Source organism: Centropristis striata, chromosome 1 (genome assembly GCF_030273125.1).
Source record: "Centropristis striata isolate RG_2023a ecotype Rhode Island chromosome 1, C.striata_1.0, whole genome shotgun sequence".
Classification (NCBI taxonomy): Eukaryota; Metazoa; Chordata; class Actinopteri; order Perciformes; family Serranidae; genus Centropristis; species Centropristis striata.
Window position 1 is genome coordinate 43,366,980 of NC_081517.1, and position 12,461 is coordinate 43,379,440.

General features: G+C 38.8%; 1 protein-coding gene across 1 annotated transcript in view; it reads left to right on the top strand.

Annotated features, from left to right (window-relative positions):
* Positions 1 to 12,094: 12,094 nt before the first annotated feature.
* fhdc1 (FH2 domain containing 1) overlaps positions 12,095 to 12,461 on the top strand; it is a 23,560-nt gene continuing 23,193 nt past the window's right edge. Inside the window, exon 1 of the mRNA XM_059343072.1 lies at positions 12,095 to 12,461. This exon is cut by the window's right edge and continues 322 nt beyond it. Coding sequence (XP_059199055.1) covers positions 12,289 to 12,461 — 173 coding nt within the window. The 5' untranslated portion in view covers positions 12,095 to 12,288.

The window sequence follows — 12,461 nt, forward strand, 5'->3', positions numbered from 1 at the left end:
TCTTTTCCTACAGGAGTTACCAAAATGTAACCAGGTTTCACCATCTGAAGGGAATTGCATGCATATGCATTTGTAGAACAGCCAATAGGAACTCTCTTGTAGAAAAATTACCTTTGATTGGCTGAAGTCTCCTGTCACAGCCTAGATTTTATAAAAGCCTGAAAACGGAGCTAAGAGGAGCTGCAGAAGTCAAGTTTTCTCTCAGACTATACAAATATACAATATAAAACAAAGAAAATGCCTCCCCCAGCTTTATATTTAATATTCATAGGTCTTAAATCCTTTTTTTCTTGTCTGTTGTAGGCTGTAGTGTTGGTTAGAAACTGTTTTCCTCAGTTCTGTTGTTCCAAGACACTGACTTATGTAGAAATTGTGGAAGTTTTTTAATTGGTTAACCCGTACATTCATTTATAGTTAATTTGTTTTGTGGTCCATCCAAGTTCAGGTCCTGTTTAATGATTAAATAATGATGTTATGGAGTTATACTGCTAGGAAGTACTGACAAACATGTGATGTAATGTCAGTAACCTCATAAACTATAGGTAAATAATTCTAGGCCATATTATTTTCCCTTCTGGTTTTCAATGATATCTGTCATCCTTGGCTGCCTACACTGCGAAAAAAGAAAAGTCGGGTGAACTCAAAATTTCAAGGCAACAAACTTCGATAAAATTTTAAGTTGGACAATTAAACTAAATATTTTCAGTTTTGTTTTTGAGTTTGCTCAACTCTGAATTTCTCTGGCACGATTGTAACGCCGCTATGAAATGTCAGCTAATGTTGTGACCACAATTTTGAGTTAGCATTGATACGCTAATGGCTACTCTTGTAGCTGTAACAAGCAGTGCCAGTCAGTTAGCCGCTAGCATCAGTTAGCCGCTAGCGTCAGTTAGCCGCTAGCTTTCGCTAATGACCGAATTTCACAACAAAGAAATAAGAGTTATCATAACTATAACTATTGTCCCTTGTTGTGAACCCCAACTTAAAGATATAAGTAACAACAACTCACCAACTTGTTTTTGAGCAGACAACTGGCTTCCTTTGTTGTGCTAACTTACATTATTGCCCTAAATGTCAATAATTTATATTTCCAAGTTTTACCAACTTAAATCACTGTTTTAGGCCAAAAAATACAAGTTGGCTATTTTGCAGTGTATTAACTAAATGTCTTTGATTTAACTGGTGAAACCAAGTCTATTTTCTAAAGATAAGCCCCAGAAGTCATATTTCTTTTGCTCTTCAACAACATGTTGCTTCCTTCATTCTAAATATTTCACTAAGCCATAAATGTGCACAGGTGAGTTGCCTCTGGGTCAGTCAGCACCTCTGAGTATCTATCTGCCAGGACAGCAGCAGCAGCAGCAGCAGGCGGGTTAGAAGACGGGTTACTTTATTCATGGGGACATGAATAATTGACTCTGTCAGGTTCTGCCAGGGTTCACTCAGAAAATACAGACATAACGGTACCAAGCGCTCAATCTTTGAAAATATTTGATAAATCCAGGATTTCCTGAATAATGGGCTCCTTGTCCACAACGTTTCCCAATTAGACCTATTTTGCTGCTGTTACACAACCAGGAGCATGAGGCGATAAAGGACCTGCAGTTCACCACATATTTGATATTTAGTTTGTTATTTAACCCCTATGCCTCCCAGCATTTTTGGTTATTTTTCTCTCTCTTTTTTTTTTTCATTTGTTGATCATTTTGGCTGTGCTACAGCTTGAGGCATGATTTTTTGCAGGAACTTTTCCTTTTCGTATTTTTTTTTTTAAATCCATTGTCATTAACCCTTACATGTCTTTTATACTCCATTGGTGCATTTACTACACTGTAAAATAAAGATAAACAATAGCTACTCAATAAAATTGAGGCAACACATTGCACACAATATTATTAATTAAATCTAACTACGTTACAAGTTGAGTTAATAACTTAACAGGTAGTGTTAAGTGTCAATTAAAAACAGACTAATTCTATTGTGTTGGATTCATTCAGAATTCTCTTGATTTAGAATTACATACACATAAAGATTATATTTAATGTGATCAAAATAAGTAGATTCTATCGCAAGCATTTTTATATTAAAGTTACTTAAACAACTGCCTCAAAATCAAGGATGCATTTATATTTAATACATTTTATCAAATAAATTAAGTAAAATTAAATGACTACAGAATAATTTATTACAGTGTACCCTTTCATGACCTTTGTGGCCAAAAAAGACCACGCACACTACAACTAGTATTAAATCACCATACATCAATATTTTTTCATGTTTTTTTCCATAAATCTCTTAAAAAACTTCAGACTTGTTCAAAACTACCAATCATGAAATCATTTTCAGAATGTTAACCCTTTATATGCCAGCTTATATATTTGAATTATTCCATAATTTCTTCCAAAAAAAAACATACACAAAAAATAAGTATTTTCCATATAATAAATCGTAGGGAGCTGGGGCTTTGGTGGTGATTAGAGTAGGGCTGGGCGATATGGCCCTAAAAGAATATCACGATATTGCAGGCATTTTTTGTGATAACGATATTCTTGATAATATTAGGAAATACCTAAAAAAAAGATATAGAAAATATATTTTTTAGTCTGTATATATAAATAAAAATCTAAAATGTAGTTTGAAGTGCAAATCTCAACAGTTGCCAAATAGAAAAAAATTACTCTTGACTCTTGAGTATGAGCAAATAATAAAAATAACCATTTAGGGGTTCCGTGGGCATATTTTAATGAAATATTGTAAAGGAGAATAAAGGTTACTGTATGTTTTATTTAAGGCATCTTATTTTGACAGTCTTCTTGTAAATTCTGTGGTTGATTCTCTTAACACACTGTGCTCTTATTTTGAAAGCTGCATGTGTTTAGCTACGGGGAGTAAGTAACTTTTTGTGATTAAAACAACTTTAACCACTACATCAAGAAGTAGGAACATTGCCAATATCATGATATGCATTTTTTTATAACCATAAAAAAAATATACCGATATTATTGTGAATGATACGATATGGCACACCCCTAGATTAGAGTCTTGGATATGTCAAAGATAAGCAACAAAATTGAATTGATTGCATTAGTATTTGTTATGTAGCGCCAGTTGTGTGCATGGTCTTTTTTTGGCTACAAAGGTCATGAGAGGGTAGTAAATTTGAGGAGAGCATAAGGGTTAAGCACATTTTGTACAGATATCACAGTTAGAACCTGGTCTCACAGAAATCCGTGAAATAGCCACGGATTTAGCTTAACTCAAAATCCGTGGAATAGCCACGGAATAACTCAAATTTCCGTGAAACTGACACGGATTTCGCTACAATGCAAGTTAATATTTTTTCCTATTGGTTTGTTCCAAGTCACGTGACTTTCAAGGTCCCGGCGGTCAGAACAAAAAACATGGCGCACAGTTCTCTCATTTTTAGTGAAAAAAATCAATATTTTGACTTGGTTTCTGCATAAAAATGGATTTTGATCACATTTCTAGCGAGAAATATATGTTTTATTTTCTAAATATTCACTCAGTGAATGTACATAATCACTTTGTATGTTGGAATAGCCACGGGATATGACTGTCATTAACTTGCATTGTAGCGAAATCCGTGTCAGTTTCACGGAAATTTGAGCGATTCCGTGGCTATTCCACGGATTTTGAGTTAAGCGAAATCCGTGGCTATTTCACGGATTCCTGTGAGACCATGTTGCACAGTTATCACTGTTAGAAGATCAGTTCATAAAAAGATTTGAATTAGAATTGATATGTGTTTTATTTGTCCTGGGTATGTTTTGTTTGGGCTGGAAGCTTAATGTGATTTATGTAACGGAGCAGATTTCCATGACTTGAATACATTAGTGGTCCTGCAGCAGTGTGTCACCTTCTGCTACATGTGATGATGAACTGCAGTCCCTCTGCTGCTGCCAAGAGCCTCCGTACTGTAAACGCTGCTCTGTTTGCTGCACACACCTAAAAAGTGTCATTTCATATCCTCTGTGTGTGAAAAGAGCATTTTTGGCAACGCCGTCCTTTTGTCTTTGGTATCTGGGCAGTTGTAGCTGGGGCAGTGTGTGTGTGTCTGTGTGTGTTTTGTTGCTGAGAATATGCTCAACTCTATTGTGTTTCCTCTGCATTGTAAACAACACATGGAAATTAGAGCGATAAGCCAGCACTGTGAAGAGAGTTCCCAAGTCCCTTTTCATCCAGGGAAACCCAGAAAACACACTGAGCTGCTGGATGATACAGAAACTCACAATCCAAAATGGTAAAACACAGACGGTGTGTCTGTGTTTGCTTATAATTCTTTTACAGTCAGGTGCAGTTATCAGATTCAGTCAATTTATGTGCAAAATCCTTTAAATAGCAGCCATGTAGAGATTCCCTCAGGAGCCATAAACAGGCCTTGATAATCATGGTGGTGGAGCGGTGAAGCAGCATGGAGTCAGAGACGAATAGGTAGTTTATACTCTCTGCAAAATCAAAGTGATCAGTTTCATTAGTCCACCAATCAATAGAAAATTAACAACTAATAATTCATTCATCAAGAAACAAGACTAATAGTCCTGTGGGCGTTACTTGTGTGTCTTTATGAATCAGAATGGGACTCACCTTCTGTACTGCATTGAAGTATTTTATTGCAATGCATTTGTGATTCAAAATGTATTATTGTCTTAATTTTGTAGCAGGGGTTCTGCCTTTTGAGTCCAAAAGTTTTGTTTGCAAAACCAAAAGATTTTGTTTGCAACTACAAAAATCCCAAATTTCTTGCAAATCTAAATGTTTTGTTTGAAAATCCAGAAGGTTTGCTTGCTGTTTAGCAGAATAGACCCACACTCAAAATTGTAAGACATGTTTCTATTGGCTCTTCAAAACTTGCTCTCTCGTTTCCTAACAGTGGAAATTCACAAGTTTATCTAACTCGTAATAATATATTTTTGATGGCAGTGTTGATAGGTTTGCTCTCAAATCTCCTTTTTTTTTTTTGTAAATTTTATTTATGCAAAGTTTGGCACATATATATACAGACACATACAGTACAAGAAACATAGAAAAAACCCAACAGAGAAAAAAATTAATAAATAAAAGTAAACAAACAGAAACAGCAGACAGCCAGCCACCACTGAATCATTAACCCTCTATGATACGGTGTTGCTCTCAGGCAACATACCCATTTTTGGCCTGTCAAATTTCTACAATGCATGTTTTTGAGTGATGTAATACTTTTGGAAAAGATGGAAGAGTATAGGCTTTAATTTGTCACATGACCTCCAGGAGGCCATATTGAAACCCTATTTTTCAGACTTTTCGAAAGGAAACAACTTTGCCCTTTTGCACGACAAAAAATCACTCAAAATGTAATTTCCTGGCCCTTTTCCATCTGGAAAAAATATATTCCTACTGATAGGTGAGTAAACCTTCATTTTTGAGTTTCATTCACTTAGACTGTTCAAGACATTCATTTCAAAGGGTCGTTGGTTCAATACAGGCAACATTCAGACAAGGCACCGGTTAAAAAAGTTCCTTTTATAATGTTTTTAAATTTAAAATGAAATGAAATTAAAAACTCTTTCTCACTGTTATGGTACAATGATGCCTACAGACAACAAACCCCAAAAACCTCTGAGATTTTTTTTTTTTCAGATTATGTTTACTTAGTCTATTTTAAGACAAAAAACACTCCAAACATTTTTTCCTAGCTGGCATCATAATGTGTACCATAGAAGGTTAGCGTAAAAAGAAAATGTGCACAAAAACATGTCGGTCCAACAAAATGCCCCCAATTGTCCACTCATATGAAAAGGGCCAGAGATTGAGTCCAGGAGGCTCAAATCTACTTCTTGATTGAAATGTGGAAAGTTTTGCTCACAGCTGATTACATAATAAAGACTCAGAACTAACCTCATAACAGCCTGCAGCCGTGCTGGCAGCTCTGTGATGATGTAAATCACTAAACCCCCATCAGCGGCCGCCCCCCACCACTGTTTGGACAAGTAGAGATCAAGGTGGTCGCAGGGATCAAAAACAAACATGTCTGACAGCGACGACCCGCTGAGAACCACGTAAAACATCTCCCCGCTAACGAGCGTTCCCATGGTAATGATGATGGAGGAGGACTGGCCACATTCCTCCAGAGCGCACCTTTTTGCCCCCACGGTGTCTGTGAAAGACCCCGGCTCCGCGGGGTGTTCACTGACCCTCAGGAAATTGAACTAGAAGTTAGCAACAGGGGATTATTACAGCAGCCGGCGGCACATTGACCTTCGGCGCTACACATTTGTGAGTGAAAGCGGATTTTATTTGTTTTGGACATGGTGGCTCCCCGGATGCTTGTTGACAGTTACCTCCGGTTCAAATCCTTTTCAGTTTAGCAGAATGGGTTTTTTATAGAACAAGAAAGAAAAAACAGCGCGAGGGGCAGTCGGAGGTCTCCGTGCATCACTTTGTTTTTATTCTGGAACTAAAGACAGGTGCCAAATGAGAGTACACTGGGAAAAAAGAAAAGTTGGGTGAACTCAAAATTTCAAGGCAACAAACTTTGATAAAATTTTAAGTTGGACAATTAAACTAAATATTTTAAGTTTTGTTTTTGAGTTTGCTCAACTCTGAATTCAAATTTTTGTCAACTCAACTGTAAGTTGTACTAACTTATAATTTTACATTGTAATAACTTTTAATCCTTACTTCTGCTAACTTCTGCAATGTGCTGAATTGGCACGATTGTAACGCCGCTATGAATGTCAGCTAATGTTGCGACCACAATTTTGAGTTAGCATTGATACACTAATTGCTACTCTTGTAGCCGTAACAAGCATCGCCGCTAGCATCAGTTAGCCGCTAGCATCAGTTAGCCGCTAGCTTTTGCTAATGACTGAATTTAACCGATTTCCCGCATTTCACAACAAAGAAATAAGAGTTAGCAGAACTATTGTCCCTTGTTTTGAACCCCAACTTAAAGATATAAGTAACAACAACTGACCAACTTGTTTTTGAGCAGACAACTGGCTTCCTTTGTTGTGCTAACTTACATTATTGCCCTAAATGTCAATAATTTATAGTTCCAAGTTTTACCAACTTAAATCACTGTTTTAGGCCCAAAAATACAGTTAATGCTAACATGAATTAGCAGCAGCTTCTCTCAGTCAGGTTGAGGTGTAGAGAGGCTGTAGTCAGTGATCAGATCCCTCTCCTCCTCCACAGTCCAAATATGGTCTGCTTCCTGTATCGGAAACAAGATGGCGACGAGTATAACGCTGAACTCGAGGCTTCCAACGGGCCACAAACCAACGGGTGACGTCACGGTCACTACGTCCATTATTTATATACAGTCTATGGTTTCGACACGGCCCTGTTCGGGTCCTGGGTGGGGTCTCACAGAAACCAGGACTTAAACTGAACCCTTCAGGATCTCTTCCTCCCATTTGTCTTTCCGGCTTCATTCATGTAAACTCTGACCTGCTGATCTGGGCTGTGTTACCTGTCACCGACTAATAACTAGGCGGGGTGTCTCTTGTCACTAATGAAGACTGATAGGAAATGCCTCGGGGTCAACAACAGGTGGCCCTCCCGATGAAGCCCCCCATACACACACACACACACACACACACACACACACTGTCTGTCTGTGTTCGCTCAGTGCAGCAGGTGGATGGGAGGAATCTGGACACACACACACACACACACACACACACACACATACACACACTGCTTCTCTCTCCCTCAGGGCGGCTCTGTATCGCCTTACTGACAGCTTTGTTTCCTCTGTAAATCATTTTTAGGCAGAGGATGTCAGGTACAGCCTCTTTGGTTGGTAGAAATAGATTTGAAACGGCACAAATCAATCACAGTGACGGAGCAGATTTCTTTAGAGAGGCAGGATTAATGATCCTGGAGCCCGAACACACACAGCGTCTGTTTAACTACAGTTACAGTGCAAAGAGGAAAGCTGCAGGCTGTCACCTAATAGTTAGACATTTCTCATGTCTGTATACTAAATTATTTGGAAATTTAACGATATACAGTCATGGAAAATATTATTAGACCACCTTTGTTTTCTTCAATTTCTTGTTCATTTTAATGGTGGTACAACTAAAGGTACATTGGTAACGCTTTATAATAAGGTCCTTAATAACCATTAATTAACAAGTAATAAGGCATTGTTCTCGCTTTAGATCCGCTAGTTGCAAAAAGCATAGTTAACTTATAGTTAACTTATAATAGATGAGCAATAAAGTATATTTTAATATCAATAAGCAAACAAAATAAGATTAATAAAGGCATGGCAAAGACATAATGGGTGGGTCATGGGTGTTTGTAATGCCATTATTAACACTTATATAAGCTTATAAACACACAATAATGTTAATAAGCATCTTGTAAGGACTTACAAGGGCCTTATTACTTGTTAATTAATGGTTATTACAAGGACCTTAATATAAAGCGTTACTGGTACATTTCTTATGGACAAATATAATGATTACAACAAAAATAGCGGTAATGCTTTATATTAAGGTAGCATCAGTTAGCCGCTAGTATCAGTTAGCCGCTAGCATCAGTTAGCCGCTAGCTTTTGCTAATGACCGAATTTCACAGATTTCCCGCATTTCACAACGAAGAAATAAGAGTTATCAGAACTATTGTCCCTTGTTGTGAACCCCAACTTAAAGATATAAGTAACAACAACTCACCAACTTGTTTTTGAGCAGACAACTGGCTTCCTTTGTTGTGCTAACTTACATTATTGCCCTAAATGTCAATAATTTATATTTCCAAGTTTTACCAACTTAAATCACTGTTTTAGGCCAAAATATACAAGTTGGCTTTTTTGCAGTGTAATGGCCACAGAAGAGGCAGCAGACAGTCTAACAGTTTAACGTATATTTGTTCCTGACAGCATCTGTTAGTGCAGCCCTTAAACAGTCCATGTTGTGGCCATGTTTTCATCCCCCCAGAAGGAGATGTCTCAGTGTGAGGTCAGATGTTCTCCCAGTCTGATGAATAAGTCATGAGTGACGCTGTGGTCCGGCTCTGAGGACGGGACAGCTGAGCATGCAGGCTGATGTTGGCAACATGAGGCCATCTGTGACGTCAGCTTTATTAATTAGTTATAATCCTCCAGTATCAGGTGGAAAAGGCTGCGAACTAATGGGAGATTACCACTAAGATGTTACTTAGTCATATAAGAGTCTAGAATTCACTAGAAAGTGGCCACTAATACAGTGTTTTTAAAGTATTTATTGCTGTTTTTATTTGAACATCCCAGAGAAAAATACCCTGAATCCATCTTGAATCCGGTGGTTGCCTCGAAGGCAAATTCTTTCCGTTGAGGTGCTGAAGGAAACCTATTTCCATGCCTCTAATTTTCTCGTTTGTTGTCAGAAGCACTGTTCATTTCTTTGTTTAGGCTGAGAAGAGTATCAGATCACTGTAGCCATGTCAACTGTGGCAGTGAGTGATGTGACATCCTGAAACAGAACCAGTTTCCCTCCAACTGAGAGCTGCAGAGCAGCTGCTGATCTGACAAAGAGAAAGATAGAGAGAGGAAGTGCTTCCTGTCCTCCTGGCCTGTGGGGCTGCTTGGGTTTCCCCCCATACTTATTTACCAAATTATCAATAACCACTCCAAATCATATATAGGGCAGATACACGCATTATAATACCAAATTTTTATTTTTTGCAACCTTGTGCATGCATGGTCTTGTCTGCGCTTAGTGCTGTTTCAATTTTCTGATATTTTTAAAAGCCTGTCCACAAACTCAAATATTAGAAGTTTAATTTCTGTGTTGAAGAGTGAAGAGACTTATAGTCTAGACGGAATTGTCCAAAAAGTAAAAGTGAGGAGCATTTATGGGTACAAGTCAGGAACCGGCCTACTTTACTTATTTCAAGGGTGCTGAATCAAAAAAAAATGGTTCCCAAGCGAAATTTTGAGTTTTTGACCTCCTCATTTGCATATCAAAATGGCCGCCAAATTGCCCATCTTGCTCAGTCGTTGGACCATTTTCCCACTTAGTTTAACCAAGTGGAAATGGTCCAATGACTGTGCAAGATGGGCAATTTGGTGGCCATTTGATACAAATTAGAAGGTCAAAAACTCAAAATTTCGTTTGGGAACCATTTCTTTTGGACTCGGCACCCTTGAAATATGTAAAGTAAGCCGGTTCCTGACTTGTACCCATAAATGCTCCTCACTTCTTATAGGAGGCCTTTATTCTGAAATCCGTCGAGACTATTACTGGTTTTACTGGTTCATGAAGCTTCTGTCAGCTCATGCTCTTCTGCACTGTCAGCTTCATCTTCTTTTCAAACTTCTGTATTTAAGTTTGGTCCTGTCAGGCATTAAGCACTTTGCAGATGAAGCTTTCTATTCCAGCAGAAGTTCTGTTTGTGGTTCTGGTATAATGACATGAAAGTCTGCTTCAGTTGCCTCATTTGCATTTTGTTTTCCAGGGTCACCTTGCAGAGCAGGCTCACAAAGTCCAAACTCAACTTTTGTTTGTTTTTTCTGGTGCACTGTGCTGTGTTGCTAACGGTGTTGCTGCACGACAGCCTCTTCCCTGAGACAACAGATGATCTGAATGCATCAGAGGCCGCCAGTTGTTTTCCATAAATCTTCAGTCAGTGCTGGATGCTGATTGGCCGCCAGGATCTGTTCCTCTGTCTCATTGAGTTTTAGTAGTTGTGGCTTTTTTACTTGACTGGAATCCAGCATGTCATTTCTTTATGAATAACGTGTTAGCAGCCAGAAATAGCTAAACAATTAATTCATTTTCATTCACCTTTATTTAACCAGGCAGGTCATTAAGAACAAATTTTTATTTACAATGGCGGCCTGACAAGCGACAAGGGCCACTTGAAGGAAGGGAGGTGGGCTAGAGAGTAAAACACAACAACAACAGTAACAACAATAACAAACAACAAAATATACACACACACACACACACACACACACACACACACACACACATATATATATATATATATACAGTACAGGCCAAAAGTTTGGACACACACCTTCTCATTCAATGCGTTTTCTTTATTTTCATGACTATTTACATTGTAGATTCTCACTGAAGGCATCAAAACTATGAATGAACACATATGGAATTATGTACTTAACAAAAAAGTGTGAAATAACTGAAAACATGTCTTGTATTTTAGATTCCTCAAAGTAACCACCCTTTGCTTACTAGAATATAAGACATGTTTTCAGTTATTTCACACTTTTTAGTACATAAGTACATAATTCCACATGTGTTCATTAATAGTTTTGATGAATCTACATTGAATGAGAAGGTGTGTCCAAACTTTTGGCCTGTACTGTATATTAAATTACAACAATACTACAGACAGACAGACAGACAGACAAACAACAGTCAAAAAAAGAATATAACAGACAAAAGAAATATGGAGAAAAAACTAAGTGTGTGAGGTGGTATTATTTATTACATGGTAGAAAAACAGTTGCAGGAGTCAGTCAGAATGTCTGATGTGGATGAGCTGGTCCAGTTAAGAAGTTAACAAACCACCTTTAAACATACAACATTTAATTTTCACGTATTTATTTGATAAATTCAGCTTTTACATTGAAGCCAAATGAATGTCCAGCTGATGCAGGAGCAGCAGAGACTCTCAGAGAAAGTATTCAATGAAACTATTTGTTTTAACGTATCTTTCTTAGTGGCCCGCTACATGAGAACTGCTGAAGAATGAAAATGATACCAAAGTGTGTAACAGAAGCTAAGCTGTGGGTGTAATGTCTCTTACCGTTACACACCCCACAGCCCCACTTCAAAGCCCTTCAAATATAGAAAAAAAAGAATAGGATTTGCCATTTCCCCTCATCGTGAGCCCCTTGGTCCGGGTCCCCCTTCCCTTTTGATCTGTCGAACCCCTTAATTTCACCTAATTTCAGATTGTCCCTGACAGCACGCATGACTGCCTCTGTATAATCCTGTCCTGTGTTGTTTGTGTTGCTCTTGCAGCTCCATGGCCCTCGCTGCCGCCGCCGCCGCCGCCGACCCTCTCCCCCCGGGAGGTAACCTTCAAAGGCTGTGCTTGGCGCGATGGATGACCAGCTGAGTGACGGAGATGGACACAATCAAAGGACGTGCTCCCTTCATTGTGACCACATGAAGGGACAGCTAGCTTCTTCCAGCAGCGAGGGGACGGACGCTGCAGCATTTTGATGTTCTCCACAGTGAACTGACGCAGCTAAAAGACTTTTGAGGAACTGATCTGATATATTCAGCTTATCTCAGCATAGAGCTCGTATGCTGGCTGCTTCTCCCTGTGATGCTGGTTATGAGTTGTGCGTCCACCACCAATGAGCCAGAGAGCTGCAGCAGCAGCGAGGGGAGCAGCTGCACCACTTCCTCCATCACCACCTCCGACCCGCCCTCTATGTCCGGACACACTCACATCACGCCGCCGTCCCTCAGCGATGCCCCCAGACATGAAGCTCCCCC